Below are 16,665 nucleotides of genomic sequence, written 5' to 3' on the forward strand. Positions count from 1 at the left end.
GAGGAAAGAATTTGTGCCTTTATGGCATATTATTACTGTCATCTACCAGACAAGCTTTTCAATTAAGAATCAGAATATCCAGTTGATGCAGTTTCAGGATAAACCCTAAACCTTCACCTGATTTTGTAGAAGGCTAAAAGCACACCATGCATATTCAAAATATACCTTCCTTTCAGTACTTAAAAGTGTCATACAAAACAAAACTGTACCCAAAAACAAAATTCATGACTCTGTTCTGGATCTCTCTCAAAACAAAACACAAATTAAATGACAACAGAAAGTAACTACCTACCTACTTTCTCAGCTCTCAAGTTTCTCCTTCCAACATTCTTATCTTCTCTATCATCACTGTTGACAGGAACAATAACATCTACGACATCATCACTGTAGCTGTTTGAGTCCACCTCACCCTCACCATCCCAATCATCTTCATCATCATAGTCTACATCATCCTCCTCGTCATCATAATCATTGGTACCTGCTCGAAGAGTGTGGAACTCAGGAGGAGGGGGGCAGTCCTCTGTGATTGCCTCGTCTCTCTTTATTACAAGGTGCCGGATGACTCTTTCGTCTTGGTCTAGCATGGTCTTGAAATCATTAATCCATTGGGCTTCCAGCTCGAAGTTCATCAAGATGTAGTGGGCATTCTTTGCTTTCTGTATCTTGTACGCTAGTCTTCGAAGACCCCAATCGTTCAGTCGCCAAATCTTACCCTTTTTCTCCCTTATAAAATCTGCAACAACATGCCACATGAATATTAGAAACTTAAGAAGTTTAGTTTCCTCAATTTCTCAATAAATGGTATTCTGGAAGAAACCGATCATAATATTCCTGGGCCACCAGAAAGAAGGATACAAATAGCAGGTATAAATAAGGCATGAGTGAATCAGAAGCTGGAACTGGGACAAGCATCAACAAATCTATGGTCTGTTTACAAAGCAAAAACTACACTGGGTGCCCTGGAAATAGTTTTACAAGCATCTATATATCAGAATCTGAGTATATTTGGAGCTTTTCTTCTTGATACCAATCATGCTCCACGAATAAAAATGGAAGGAAAGAATAAGAACAACGAGTCATGCAAAAATGAATATATTCAAACAGACAAATGTAGACAAAACTGATAAGAGGGAAGACACAGGTACCTTGCACTTTGGAATTGACATTCTCAACCTCCTCATCATGCTTCTCATGTATTAAATAAACCACTTCGTAGTGGCGCACTGTACCATCAATGCAACAACAAATCAAAATGACAATTCAGAAACTATTTTCCATGTAATCTACAAGTCACCCAACAATTCGGTTTTTCTTGATCCATCTGGTTGCTGTAACACAAATGTAAGATTCTAAATTCTCTCCATTTTCCTTGTGTCTTGCCAGCATCCAAATGGACCATGAAAAGGCAAACGGAAGTGAGTCACAATGCTTTGTGCCATAACTTGAAAGTGAACCCAAATGATTTCAAGCAAACTTTCTATGTCAGTAAGATCCAAGGACTACAAGGAAGACGAAGAAACAAGCTTACTTCGTTCCACATTCAAATCACTTTCCAGCTGAAGATTCAGAAATTCATAAAGTTCTTCTGCAAATCACCAACCAATTCAATTAATGCAACCTCCGTATAATCAAAGGATTTTTCTCCCAAAAGAACGCCAGACCATAATAGCTTACCTTCTTCAACATCTGCAAACTCTGGGAGAAAACTACCATCTTCCTGAGCTTTCTTCTGAAATTTGAAATAAACCCACCATCTCAAATTCAAAAAAACCCTCAATTAACAAACCAAGAGAATGATAAGCCCAACTCTAACCACACAGGGCCTATTCAGCAGCAGAAATGAAGATTTTTTCAGAAAGAGGTTCATTTTGAAAAGAAACAACAATGAAATCATTTTTCTTTTTTTTTTTTGGTTGTTTTCAATCATTAACGTATAATGCAACATTTTTTAGGTTATCTAAAAGTGACCCTTCTTTCTGGAGATGTTTTCCAAAACTGTTCAAAAAAACTGGGAATCAAACACGAATTCGTTGCTACTGGTTTCTGAAATAGAAAATATTTCTCATTTCCACCACCGGACAGTCCTAAATTCCCAAATTTTCCAAACAAAAGCTCAAATTAACTGAAAATTTTCATGTTAAAAAAATTAAAACAAAGGGAATTTCCATCACCATCTTTAATTAGACTACAAAATCATGAAAAACAGTAGCAGATAACAAGACTCCCGGGAATAAAATACAGTCGAGCAGGTACAAGACAAATTGAAAAAAAGAAAAGAAACGAAAAGGAAATACTTCCGCAAACTGCGAACCACACCCATGCAGTGAAGAAGAACAAAAATTGGGAAAAAAAGAAAAAGAAAAAGGAAAAGATGAAGTGGGTGTGACCTCTTTGAGCAGCACAGCTTCAGGGAAAACGCCGGTGGCTTCATCTGGTTTGGGGACGAAGTTGTGGGCATCGACGCTGTCTTTCTTCCTCTTCTTTGCCTCAGCAACCACTGATTTTCTTAGCCTATTTGCAGAAATTGAAGAGTACCCTTTTGAGAATGTCAAAAAAGGGGTTTGGTTCCATGTAATCCCTCCATTGCCCACCACTCTGACGAGCTTTGGAGTGAGATTTGCCGTCATATGTGGCGTCCGTACAAGTGCATCCATTGCTGCCGGAGACTGCTTGGGAAATGAGAGAATTGAGGTCTCCTAACAATATCTAGAAGTTCAAGGGTGCTTTGGTAATTTCATTTAATATCTCAGGCAGTTTTTTATTCTTCAGAAAATATTAAATAATAAGAATAATTTATTTGTAATTAGTATTTTTATTATTATAGCTCTGTTGTTGGGTCTCCATCATGTAATCAAGCAAATTAAATAATCCCATCCAATATTATAATTATTCTTATAATAAAAAGAATAATTATCCCTTTTCAACTAAATATTATATTCTAATTCTCTCTAACTGAAGCATGGAGGAAAATATCGGTAATCACGGATATATCGGTACTTCGATTTTACGGATATATCGGATATATCGGAGATATATCGGCAGATATTCTGGAAAAAAATATCGGTAGACTTAAAATTATTAAAAACTCATAGAAATGCAAGGAAAACCTCATAATAATATAATTAGAAGTATAATGGATATTTTAAAGTTGTTTTATTGAAAATTTTGATATATATATATAATATAATTTGCGATATTAGATGTAGTTATATCATATCGATCTATAAGAAATATTAATTTTGTAATTGTTCTCATTATAAAGTCACATAAAATATTTCATTTCATTAAATATCAATAATTTGTACACATTAAATTCATTAAATAAACATATTTCATATTCAAAATATACTAGTTAATGTTAATTAAATTAATTAAATAATTTAGCATGTTAATTAAATTAATTAAATAATTTAGCTAAGTTAACTAGTTTAATTTAATTCTAGATGTGAAAATAAATCACAAATAATCATCTAAAATAAACATATCAATTTATAATTAAATAATCAAATTATCCTAAGTTAATTCAATAAAAATATAAAAATTAATTACAATTGAATGTAAAAATAGCATTAAATCATCCATATTGCAAACATACTAATTAATTGAAAATACATGAATTAATTACAATTGCAAACAAAATTAATTACAATTTAAAACAAATATATCTTAAAATGATTAAATAATTGAGCAACCTTAATAAAAATTGGAGTAATGAGAGAGCAATGAAGAATGAAAGCAAAAATGGATGAAATTGATGAAATTTGGGCTATTTATAGAATAAATTTGGGCCAAAATAGCCGTTGGAACATTAATTTACCGTTGAAAATCAATTTTGGTCGTTGGATAAAAAATTGGGAGCAATCTGGCCGTTGGATTGCCATATTACCATTGGAATCACATCTAGGCCGTCGGATCAACACGAGCGTGATCTGGGCCGTCAGATCAAGTTGCATGAAGGAGGGGAAATATCACAAAAAAATCAGCGATATATCTCCGATATATCACCGATATATCTCCGATATATCGCCGATATTTTGTCACCAGAGGCGATTTTTTCAAAATATCTCCGATATATCGCCGATATATCGCCGATATTTTGGCGATATTTACGGAAATATCTCTCCTCGATTTTTCTCCTCAAAATGTCGTGTCGCCGCCTCCCGATACAAGATATATCGGCGATATATCGCCGATATATCCCGATATTTTCCTCCATGAACTGAAGAGACAGATAAATATTGTCTATGCATTTCTATCTTTGTTATTAATGTTATTATAATTCAAGTTAATTTATATCAAATAACTTTTTTAATATGCTATATTTTATCAATTTATTTGAATAACATTTTTATAAAACACGGCACATAGATGCCTATATATTAAGTAAGAGTCTGTTTGGGAATTATAGGAAGTATTTTTATCCTAAAAATTGTTTTGAAAAAAAATTAAATATTTGAAAAAATTTAAAGAACCATTTAAAAATCCAAAAAATCATCGACAAGATAAATACTTAATAAAAATATTTCTCATTTTATTTAAGAGTGATTTTAGAAAATATTTTTAATATTTTTAACATTAGAATAATAAATATTTTCTAGTATTAAAAATATTAAAAACGTTTTCTAAAATCATTATCAAAGACTCTTATAATAGAAATATTGTTATAAGCACTCTAACCATATAAGCATAATTCAATCGTAGGAATAATTCAACTAGAACTTCGGTTTAGAATTCAAGTCCTAGTTTGGGGAAGGTTATTTCTTGTTTACATTTTTTTTTTAGGATTAAAATTATTCAAAAACACTTTTTGGTATGGTACTGAAAAATATCCAATTGAATATGCATCACTCTCATTTCATGAGTATCACATCAAATCCCATAAGCAATTTTTGTCTCTTTATGTCCTTGATCTGCAATTCAATCAAAAAGTGTTCAGAAACAGAAGCCTAACGGAAATCTCTTACCCATCATTGTGGGGACACACTGAACAAATTGCTTGGGGACTGTCTTGGGGAGTTTCTGAAATCAAAACCACATCATATGATAACATATCATCACTTACATGCCATCAACCAAGAGAAAACGCAGGAACCCTTAGAAGTATACTTCTTTCATTGCTACCATCGATAGAAGTATTTCCATTGGCAATCTAAAGCTCTTAATAATGCCCTGATCTTGAAGATCAGAGGCGACTTCATTCAGTCCTCGGTTTTTACCCCTTGACAGAACAGAACAGAAAAAAGAAAGAAAGCAGTACAAACTATAGGCCTGTGCAACATTCTCCCTCTGCCATAGTAGAAAAAAAGGGCAAAAACTGCCACACATCCATGGCAGTAAATTTAAAACCGATTTAAGAGATTGATGATAACCAAAGGTACAAAATGGGGGAGGGGTTTGTATTCTATACAAACTGTGTATGATGCAGGCATAAAGGGGGGTTCCATTCTTACTCTTATACAACTTGTTGGAGTTGGAGTTAGATTCCTGTTATGCCTCCTTTCAAAGGAAAAGACCATAGGCTACTTCTAATAAAATTTTACGAGCCCTTTTTAATGGGGAAATTCATATCGGATTTGTGTGTAAAAGGGTTGTGAAGACAGGTGCTCACCATGGTTTCTTTCCCTTTTTCTTTCTCTTGCTGCCACTACCACTGCCACTGTTTGTGCCACCGCTCTTGGAGAAATTTCCTGCCTTGGCAGATGGACTTTCGGCAGAGGTGCTGCCACCACAAGTATCAAACATGCCTGCTTGGACCGCATTCTGCAACCACTCGAAGAATTCCTCTTCAGTCATGTTCTCTTCCATGTTAGGTGTTGGCATTCCTCCTTTTTGTCCTGAGCTCGTTCCCTTACTGCCATTATGCTTGGAAGTTACGCTAGTGTTCACATGAAAACTTGGCTTGTGAGTGTTAGCTGGACATCTCATTCCCTGTAACGAAGATTTAGCATTATTCATTGCATCTGGATCCATTTCAAGAAAATGAGAAATCTTCTCTAGAAGTAAATAAGACACCCAAATTATTGATTTTATATCTTTGTGTTTTTCTGAGAACGGATATCGGAGTTTGGATAGCCCAGGGAATTCCCCAGTACCTTACTTCTTTTACGTACCACATTATGCAGTGCAGACTCGTTCCCACTAAACTAGTTGATAATGTAAAATTGCAGAAACAAGACACCAACTTAAAAAGGGCCAGTTATTGAAAGCCTAATATGCATTTACTTTCAACAGGTGCAAAGAGAAAAAGCGACATTTAGGTTACAAGGTGTTCTTGGCTTACTAATCGGATTATCTCACTAAATATATTCATGATTCACAAAAAATAGCAGAAACATTGGGGTGGGGGGGAGGAGCCTCAAATTGAAATAAATGAGCTGATGAATTCACCTGACAAATATACCATTCGGTTGCATCGTATATCCGGCTCTCAGCACAAACATATGCTGAAGGTGCATCCACCTACAGAAATAGTAGCATGTTCATAAGCAAAATGATATTCCAATATTGCCCTTGTATTCATCAACTAAGCACAAACTTACACGCCAACACACACAGAGACATAGGTCTATAGGACATCAAGTACAATAAAAATACATATCAATACAGTATGATCTTAAAGATAGACTTTCTACCACCTGTACCGCATCATTTATAAATACCTTTTGCAATATTCCAAAAAAGAAGGGTTGGGTAGACTGTTCAACCCATCCATCTCCATCCTTGGCCTGATGAAAATCCTTGCAATCCTTCAAAATGAAAATTCCAAGGGAGAAACCTTAAACACAGGGTACAAAATCCTTTAGGAAAAGAAACATAATGCTTAAAAATAGCTGGAACATGTCTTGCACCATGATATGATGATAACATGCATAGTGCCAATTTTCATAAATGCAAGTTGTGTGTTTTTTGAAGACCATGCATGTATTCAGAGGGAAAAGGAAACCTGGCACCATCTTGCTCGAGACTTTGATTTCTTGGTGTGAACCCAAACATGAAAGTTGCCACACTTTTTGCAGGCTATTCGTCTTGACTCTCCAAAGGGGTCCTCAACTTCAGCTTCTGAGCGGGGGAATCCAGAGGTAAAAGGACCATGCCTTCCATTCTGGGAAATCAATTAAATTCAAAAGCTTCAGCCAAGATGATAGATATGCAAAGCTCAAAAAGAGAAAACGTTAGAAAAAAATGATGGGTTCAGTCATAAAAGAGAAGCATACAAAATGGATATTCAAACCTTTTGAGAGGCAGTCTGAAATCTACGGAAACAGTTCAGCAGCTCCTCCCTCCTTAATTCATCATCATATGCCTTTCGCTTCAGAGAATCAAGTAAAACCTAGAGGGAAGGAACCAACATCATAGTCAGACATGACAGACCCAATATAGAAATGCTGAAACTTTCATAATGAAAACAAGCAGAAGCTGAAATATGTACCTCATATGCATTTTGAAGCTTTTTAAAAGCTTCTGCAGCCTTCTCGTTGCCCATGTTTTTATCAGGATGGACGAGCATTGCCTGACGCCAACCCAAAAGGTTCAAAAAATAAATCTAAATCTTTACTTTCCTAACGGATATACAAATATAATAAAAAGCTAGAAGGAATACCATTCAAGTCCATAAAAACACAATAAAATTTCATCCAATTGACATGTTCAGACCATGTTATATCTCCATCCCGCATAATGGCACATTATGAAGTTACAAAATCATGCCAAAACTTGCACATGAAAAATGGCACACACCTTTTTCCTATATTCCCGCTTTAGTAGAGAAACGTCTATGTTCTCAAACCGGGACAAGCCCAATGCTGAATAGTGATCGGTACAGTTTAATAACCGAACAACTTCCTCTTCAGAAGTTATCTCAGAGTCAGCCCCACTGGTTGAAGTTACTCCTGCACTACGATCAGGTGCTTGCTCTGAACCTGTTTCAGAAAATGAAGCATGCGGTTGCTCTCCATTGAAGAAGCCTGGCCGACCTCGCATTCCAGCTGTTTGTTCGGGGGGCCTGCTGGATCTTCTATGCTCATTTGTAGTATTCTTCAGGAGATATATCAAAGCATCACTTGAGATGAAGGACAGATTCAAAGCAACAATCAAACCAAGCCATCCAACGTATGTCCAAGCACAGTACACAGAATATAAGGTGGTAATTAATAGGGCAGCACGCTCATGGCTCAATGTGAATGCCAACCCTACATTTTAAGGAACATTTAAAAGTTCAATGAGATTAGGTAAGAAGATGCATTCCTTAAAACATGATGTCACTTGCACTCAAAGAAAGGTCAAAAGGATTACCTCCACAAAAGATGATAAGGGCTGTTGTCCAAAAGCTTCCATAAATCCACAAAATAACAACCCCAGAAATGGCAATTACCAAACTTGCAAGGGCGAACCCGAGAAAAACTCCCATCAAAACAGATACGATCTGGAAATAACAAAGATTCAAACAATACCTTCAGAACCAACTTCTAATCTAAGGAATTTATAAGAAGACTTCACAGGAAATTACAAAATAATATGATAATTCAAACACACCCTGCTTCAAGGAAAAAGTGAAGGAAGGACAAATACATGTGGAAGTGCAAACAGATATCCATAAAGAACAAATAAAATAAGACAAGAAAAAGTTCATCTTCATTGATAAAGAGTGTTAGTGGACCAGGGCATTTACAGACTTATTTTCCATTTCACATTATTAGAGTAATGAGAAAGAGCACATTAGAAATGAAGGGCTTCAAATTATTACACTTCAGGGTAATGAGTTATTATTATTATTGTTGTTGTTGCTGCTCCTGCTGCTGCTGTTGTTGTTATTATCATCATTTTGGATAGAGAAAGCAAACTAAACATGACTACTGCAATACAATTGTGAAAGCAGAAAATCAAATATAAACTTGCCACATTTTTGGAGCATTTTATCCTATGTGAAGAACAAAATATATCACATTAGTTCTATACCTCAAAACATAATAAACTCACTACAATTTTAACACGATACCAGATGTCAACAAATACGGATTACAAGTTTAAGACCTGATTCATGATAAAATGTATACAATATAAATATGGGCACTACTAAAAAGCTACTGATACAAAGTAATGGAGACCTGGTAGAACATATGAAATCAATTTAGTGTAGAATCCGATGTTATGTTGATATATACTTTATTTGACTGCAAGTTAACTTCTATAAATGGGAAAATAAACATAAAAGAATTCCACATTTTGGAATACTGACATATTCCATGTTTAGGAAACGGATACTTGAAGTGAATACTTTATCAGTATCCTAGGTTAGTAGGTACTTGAAGTGTCTTTGTTGGCCACTATGAAAAACATTGGAACATGGAATATGTCTTCAACATGTCTATTGATCACATAAGTACCCAACAGAAGTGTTCAAAAAAGGTAAAGCAAACAAGTTCTTAATTCATTCTAAGTTGCCATAGATTATGATAACATGTTGCTTTGTTGCATGGGTACAAGTGAGTGAAGTACCCATGTTGGACATTCTGTATTAGATTGATACTTCAGATTAGCCTAAGGTATGGAACAAGAACAAAAAAAGGAAAAGAAAAAAAAAATTAGGTCACTTGTGTCTCCATGTCCTAAGATTTAGAGATTACTTGAATTCACACCCAACACTGATAACATGGAAAGCACCTGAGTCCATGCAATGGTTCATAAAATTGATGTTGCCAATACATCCTAATTATTTTTTAGTGCAGCTCAACCAACAGCCTAGACAATATGATGATAGGCACTTCATCAACATTTTTGGTGTTCAAAACACTAGATAAATGGTCAGGATAATGATTTAACACAAACTACCTGCATAAAATATTTATCAAAAAGAAAAATATGTGTACATGTAAAACAAAATTTATCAATTTGCTATGGAATTTATAATCACAAGATGATGTTGAATGTAATATGAAAAGGCCAAAAGGATATAATAAAATATAAATAATAAAAAAAATAAAGCTTTCAGATGCAGCCTAATCAAGACAAACTATTTGTCCACCTCTCTCAATCACACATGCACACACAAACATATTTCATTTGGCAGTGCCATCTCTTCTCTTTCTATCAGACACACGCACACACAAAGGCACAAACACTTACATTTGATTTGATATTATTCTTCAATGTTTATGATAAATGTTCAGCTAAGTTCTTCAGCATGAACTGATTGTGGTTGAATGCAAGCTTCTTCAGTACTGGTAAAGTTAAAGAGGCCCCTTGCTTACTTTGACTATATGGTTAGCCTCAAATTCATGTTATGTTACTTATGTATACCAATTAATACATATAATATTAATATGGTGTCCCAATAAGTTCTGAAAGTTCCTACTTTCAAGATAGGCATTCGAGTTACAAGGTACAAAAGGCATCTAAAGGTTGAGTCAATATTTAGTGGACTTTGCTATAAATACTTAAGAAGCCAAATCAAGGTAGTCCATGCTTTACATTGGCTAAAGTGAACCAAGAGCTGGAATGGAATCCAAGAGTCTGTTTTGTGGTATGCAAAAGGTAATAGATCTATGCCAACAGCCATGAAAGTCTGATGATTCTCATGGGTGGTGATACCCTCCACATGAGTTCTTCAGAGGATTTTGCAAGGAAGCTATTTCCTTGGATTTCATTTTCTGATTCCAGAAATTTTAACATGATACTAGATGTCAACAAATAAGGATTACAAGCTTAAGACCTGATCCATGATAAAATGTATACAATATAAATATGGGCACTACTAAAAAGCTACTGATATAAAGTAATGGAGACCTGATAGAACATATGAAATCGATTTAGTGTAGAATACGATGTTATGTTGATATATACTTTATTTGACAGCAGTTAACTTCTATAAAATGGGAAAATAAACATAAAAGAATCCCACACTTTGGAATACAGACATATTCCATGTTTAGGAAACGGATACTTGAAGTGAATACTTTCTCAGTATCCTAGGTTAGTAGGTACTTGAAGTGTCTTTGTTGGCCACTATGAAAAACATTGGAACATGGAATATGTCTTCATCATGTCTATTGATCACATAAGTACCCAACAGAAGTGTTCAAAAAAGGTAAAGAAAACAAGTTCTTAATTCATTCTAAGTTGCCATAGATTATGGTAACATGTTGCTTTGTTGCATGGGTACAAGCGAGTGAAGTACACATGTTGGACATTCTGTACTAGATTGATACTTCAGATTAGCCTAAGGCATGGAACAAGAACAAAAAAAGGAAAAGAAAAAAAAAAATTAGGTCACTTGTGTCTCCATGTCCTAAGATTTAGAGATTACTTGAATTCACACCCAACACTGATAACATGGAAAGCACCTGAGTCCATGCAATGGTTCATAAAATTGATGTTGCCAATACATCCTAATTATTTTTTAGTGCAGCTCAGCCAACAGCCTAGACAAAATGATGGTAGGCACTCCATCAACATTTTTGGTGTTCAAAACAGGACAATGATTTAACACAAACTACATGCATAGAATATTTATCAAAAAGAAAAATATGAGTACATGTAAAACAAAATTTATCAATTTGCTATTGAATTTATAATCACAAGATGATGTTGAATGTAATATGAAAAGGCCAAAAGAACATAATAAAATATAAATAAAAAAATAAAGCTTTCAGATGCAGCCTAATCAAGACAAACTATTTGTTCACCTCTCTCAATCACACATATGCACACACAAACATATTTCATTTGGCAGTGCCATCTCTTCTCTATCTTTCTATCAGACACATGCACGCACAAAGGCACAAACACTTACATTTGATTTGATGTTATTCTTCAATGTTTATGATAAATGTTCAGCTAAGTTCTTCAGCATGAACTGATTGTGGTTGAATGCAAGCTTCTTCAGTACCGGTAAAGTTAAAAAGGCCCCTTGCTTACTTTGACTATATGGTTAGCCTCAAATTCATGTTATGTTACTTATGTATACCAATTAATACATATAATATTAATATGGTGTCCCAATAAGTTCTGAAAGTTCCTACTTTCAAGATAGGCATTCGAGTTACAAGGTACAAAAGGCATCTAAAGGTTGAGTCAATATTTAGTGGACTTTGCTATAAATACTTAAGAAGCCAAATCAAGGTAGTCCATGCTTTACATTAGCTAAAGTGAACCAAGAGCTGGAATGGAATCCAAGAGTCTGTTTTGTGGTATGCAAAAAGTAATAGATCTATGCCAACAGCCATGAAAGTCTAATGATTCTCATGGGTGGTGATACCCTCCACATGAGTTCTTCAGAGGATTTTGCAAGGAAGCTATTTCCTTGGATTTCATTTTCTGATTCCAGAAATTCAGGTAAATTGACTATTCTTATAAAGAAACTAAAACAGCGGATTGGGCATTTCGCTTCAGCATTCCCCATTATAGTTAGCAAATACTAGACACACCATTGTGTTGTACTTCTGCCTAGCATTTTAATGTACAAATCTATCATACAGCCCAGGCCGTAGGAGAAAATGAGAGCCACCACCACAACTGGAGGTATAGAATAAACTTTAGGATTTCAGGAATGGCCATTCTTTTGTGACATGACTCCTCTTTTTGTGATTCATCCATTCAAAATCATGCATTTAAAAGAAGAATATATGCACAAAATACAGTTCAGTAGTTAGAACTCTATGGGTTGCCCAAAAGCTCTCTTAACTTACACAAAACAGAATGTCCAGAAGCTTAATAATTCATAATCACGTAAAGAGAGAAGGTAAAAATAGGGCTCACCAGGACAATAAGAAACTTAGACATCCCAATCATTGCAACTACTGAGAAAATGCTGCACCATATGACTGAGAAAAAGGACGTTGTCCCCATTCGCAAAAAGGAGTCAATTCCCCTGATAGTACAGTCCAACCAAACCATTGATAGAAGAAGCATTATGTTCCCAAAATACATAAGCCATTTCAAAATAACAGGATATGTTTGCTCGATCTTCATACGAATACAATCACGTGCATTTAATATCCTGATATTTAGACTGATGAAGAATGGTTTCTGCCTCTCTAACCATTCATTAGCTGCCTTCAAGATGGACAATGCTGAAGCCCTCAAACGTCTAACCACCATAGTATCAGAGAACTCAGAATTTTTCATCGCATTTTCTGAAGGCAATCCATTCGGCGAGTATCCTGAACTACCACTTGGATGTTTCGAACCATTGTTAGTCCTAGGGGACGTCCCATTTTCTTCTCTTATGCTGCAAGCGTCGGTCATAAATTGATTCCCAGCACATTCTCCTGGATTACTCCCATGAGGTACTGAATGGTCCAGACCATGGGTTGTATCCATATCTTGCTTCTCCTTTCTAAGAGATTTCCCAGATCTTTGTTTGCTTTTCTTCTCATCTCCTGCTGAACTAGTTTTATTCGCAGTTTCTGTCAAAGGATCGCTTGCTTGGTTACCATTTGGGAGCTCCTCTCCAGCGACAATCTTCACCTCACCTGTTTGGCCCCTTCCTTTTGTATCTGGCACTCCATGCCCTGAATCTGAAACCTTTCTCTTGTGGTTGGATGAATGGCGATCTAACCCATTCTTCTGTTGATTTCCCTTACGAGCCATGGCAAGTAATGTTGTAATTTTTAAGTCAAGGAGAAATCAATTTGAATTATAAAGGTAATGAAGCCATCCCATGCAAGCTAATTTGACATCGAAGGTATGACCTATCAATAAAGAATGTGAACAGTTAGTATATTTGAAAAGGCAACAATAGCCTAAAGCAAGTTGCTAACAACCATCCACAACATGATTTATGTTATAACTTGACACTGAAACTTTTTAACAAACCGATAATTAGAAATCACCCCCATAAACAATTATGAGGCAAAGTTTTTTCTTAGGCAGCAACAAACCCCATATCCTTAAGAGATAAATCAGAATAAAAGCCAATTATCTAACAATCAGTGTAAGTGATTCCTAAGTTTGGTCTTCAATGGTTCAACAGACAAGGCACATTAGAATTGTTCGTTGGTATGAATTATCTTGTAAATTACAAACATAAAGATGGGCTACAGTAATATTCATTTCTTGGTTTCAAAGTTCAGCTAGTTCAAAGGTGAGAAGTATCTGAAACCACTACATGGAAGCCAACAATTACTACCACACTAATAGTTCTATACGCCCCGGACAACAACCGTACATACCCATACAAAAAGGAAAAAAAAAAAGGTGAACAGTGAACATTTGGGCAATGCACAAAAGAATTTACCTCCATGCCACTTCATTGAAGCGCTTTGAAAACTACAACAAAAGGGGAAAACCGGCAATTGGAACTTGTGAATAGAGGACCACGGACAGAGCCAAAGCATAACCCAAAATTTTCAAGATGGCAAAGGATGAACACCCAATATGGAATACACATATGTCGGTCTTGAAGTCTAAATTACCCACTTTCACCCAAAAATAATTTCAGCAAATCAATTCATGCAATAATACCTCATAACAAACCATATAGCTGATGATGACAAAACCCTCTCCCTTAATTTACTTGTCAACAAAAACATAGGAAAACAACAAGACTAACTCAGCCGAACAGTTGGGCAGTCTCAGTCGAAAGCAAGGGCTTTCATGTTCCCAAGTTCCAAACAATGCAATAGGCAAGTTCCAGAACCCCGATTTCTTTCATTTTCCCAAATTTTCTCAGCAACCAAACAAGGCATTCGTTGCACAGCCCAAAATTTCCCCAGCAAACCCATAGATGATAGAGAAACCATTGAATACCCAAACCCCCATAATTCCACAGTCCAAACAGAAACCCACCTCGATTTTATCGAGGACCGACTATTCACCAACAAAAACTAAAATCGGAAAAGAAAAAAGCCGCACCCGATTAATCAAATGCATAAATCCTTCAAAAAAAACCCCAAAATTTTTTATAATCCGTTATCAGATATTACACATTTTTTACGAACATACCTGCGGAAACACCACATACAGTTGGGCCTTCTCCCCTGTAAGAAGACGAAGGGGGAGAGAGAGAGGGGCGATTAAGGAAGGGAAAAAAAGAGGCTTGGCTTTTGGGTTCTAGTATCAGTTTGTGTATGTGAGCTCTTTCTCTCTCCCCGTTGGCGGCTCAGTCATGGCCTTCTATGGATGTTGGAGAATTCACAGCTGTATTCGCGCATCTACGATGCATTTCATACTCGCTTCTTCGGAGTCTAGTCTAAAAAATGCCTTTTGTTTTTTTCCTCTTTTATTTTTTATTTTTTAATAAAAAAAAATCAAATATCACTTTGATTTTAGCAAAATGAAATATTTTTGTTTAAAACACTTATTTTTTAAAATAACATAATTAAATTTTATCAATATCATATGCATTTGATAGTTTTGTTTATATTCTTTGCTTTTTTTAAATAGAAATATAATACTTTTATTTATATTCTTTATTTATTTTAAATAAAAAAAATTAAACTTAAAACAAATAATATATATATATATATATATATAATTTTTTTTCAGAAACATATTAATAATTTAATTTTTTGAGAAAATTTTGATTTTTTTGTTCAAAAACTGTTCTAATATTCATCCGTATTTGACTAACATTTGCACCTGCAAAAATTAATATAATAGTTAAATAATAATAAAATAAAATAAAAGAAGAAGAAGTATAAAAGAATTTGTTTGTAAGAAGGGGATGGTAAAATGTGAGGGTAAAATAAGGGGGAGGAGGTGAAGTGGTCATGGGAAAGAGCGTGAGAGACACACGCGCAGAGTGACAAGGTGTGCGCAACCATCATCTTGTCATGGACCATGGTGGTTCAGTTCAGGCTCATGCTACAGCATTTTTTTTTTCCTTTTTTGTCCACCACTTAAGGCGGATGAATTTGATATGTAGAAAACCTGAAGGACAATAAAGACAAAAAAAAGGAAAAAAAAAAAAAAAAAAAGAACAAGAAAGAAGGTATTTCGCGGCATATTTTTGGATCCTATGTAGGGCTTTTTGTTCAGAGGCATTGCTGGCATTTCCTTATCATCTAATTATACAGGTAGGGCATTTAAAGCCTGTTTGGAGTGTGAAATGCATTTTAAGGAAAATTATTCAATATTTAGATATAAATAAAAATTTTATTTTGACTATTTATTAAATAATAAAATTTAAAATTAAAATTTATTTTCAAAAATTTGTTACATACCTAATTCCTACTAAAAAGTTTTACCTAATCACTATCATGACCAACCCACATCATTCTTAATCTGGGACTTAGGCTGAGATTTTTGGAATTTTGAATTTACATGGGCTAATGGCCCAACCAGGACTTACCCGTTGCAGCCTATTCCTTCGGCACCTTTCTTACACAGAGAAGGGCAAACAGGGATAAAGTTTCTTAAATACCAAGCTTAATTTCATTATCTCGGGTTTTTTTTTGTTACATAAGACTTTGTTTGGTTTGAAATTTCATCAAATATATCTTTTTATCAATTTCACGTATTTTCCATTTGACTTGAAATAAATGAAGTGTTTGATGAAATTTCAAAATCAACGAGGATTAGATGTATTCAACCAACACCACAGAGGAGGTGAGTGAAATTAACTTTAAATACTAAAAACAACCATTGCTCTGAGTAAAATTAGAAATGAAACTAGATACAAAAATCGATCATCATGAAACCCAAAACTCGCTTTTTATGATTTTGATT

At 34.9% G+C, this 16,665-nt stretch overlaps 2 protein-coding genes across 3 annotated transcripts; both read right to left on the reverse strand.

Annotated features, from left to right (window-relative positions):
• Nucleotides 1-151: 151 nt before the first annotated feature.
• On the reverse strand, nucleotides 152-2,743 carry LOC117914886. Its single transcript, XM_034830401.1, has 5 exons — nucleotides 2,388-2,743; nucleotides 1,675-1,729; nucleotides 1,529-1,585; nucleotides 1,146-1,223; nucleotides 152-733 (listed from the first exon to the last, which is right to left on the reverse strand). The coding sequence occupies exons 1-5, from the start codon at nucleotides 2,652-2,654 to the stop codon at nucleotides 285-287; spliced, it is 906 nt and encodes a 301-aa protein (XP_034686292.1). The 5' UTR covers nucleotides 2,655-2,743; the 3' UTR covers nucleotides 152-284.
• Nucleotides 2,744-5,016: 2,273 nt separating this feature from the next.
• Nucleotides 5,017-15,118, reverse strand: LOC117914601. 2 transcript variants are annotated; one of them, XM_034829991.1, is made up of 10 exons: nucleotides 14,941-15,118; nucleotides 12,754-13,688; nucleotides 8,293-8,422; nucleotides 7,738-8,189; nucleotides 7,430-7,510; nucleotides 7,232-7,330; nucleotides 6,944-7,102; nucleotides 6,660-6,746; nucleotides 6,388-6,459; nucleotides 5,017-5,928 (listed from the first exon to the last, which is right to left on the reverse strand). In XM_034829991.1, the coding sequence occupies exons 2-10, from the start codon at nucleotides 13,585-13,587 to the stop codon at nucleotides 5,605-5,607; spliced, it is 2,238 nt and encodes a 745-aa protein (XP_034685882.1). In that variant the 5' UTR covers nucleotides 13,588-13,688; nucleotides 14,941-15,118; the 3' UTR covers nucleotides 5,017-5,604. The 2 variants fall into 2 exon arrangements, with proteins under 2 accessions (XP_034685882.1, XP_034685883.1); XM_034829992.1 differs by lacking the exon at nucleotides 14,941-15,118 and adding an exon at nucleotides 14,234-14,872.
• Nucleotides 15,119-16,665: the final 1,547 nt, after the last annotated feature.

The sequence above is a fragment of the Vitis riparia genome, chromosome 5, assembly GCF_004353265.1.
Source record: "Vitis riparia cultivar Riparia Gloire de Montpellier isolate 1030 chromosome 5, EGFV_Vit.rip_1.0, whole genome shotgun sequence".
NCBI lineage: Eukaryota > Viridiplantae > Streptophyta > Magnoliopsida > Vitales > Vitaceae > Vitis > Vitis riparia.

Bases quoted from the DNA above. Each gene is read 5' to 3' on its own strand.
- LOC117914886 (XM_034830401.1), bottom strand. From the start codon at position 2,654: ATGGATGCACTTGTACGGACGCCACATATGACGGCAAATCTCACTCCA. The intron at 1,586-1,674 runs GTAAGCTATTAT...GGTGATTTGCAG, and splicing joins GTTTGCAGATGTTGAAGAAG to AAGAACTTTATGAATTTCTG. The intron at 1,224-1,528 runs GTAAGCTTGTTT...TTGATGGTACAG, and splicing joins TGATTTGAATGTGGAACGAA to TGCGCCACTACGAAGTGGTT.
- LOC117914601 (XM_034829991.1), bottom strand. From the start codon at position 13,587: ATGGCTCGTAAGGGAAATCAACAGAAGAATGGGTTAGATCGCCATTCA. The intron at 8,190-8,292 runs GTAATCCTTTTG...CTTAAAATGTAG, and splicing joins CCTTATCATCTTTTGTGGAG to GGTTGGCATTCACATTGAGC. The intron at 6,747-6,943 runs GTTTCCTTTTCC...TTCATTTTGAAG, and splicing joins CTCGAGCAAGATGGTGCCAG to GATTGCAAGGATTTTCATCA.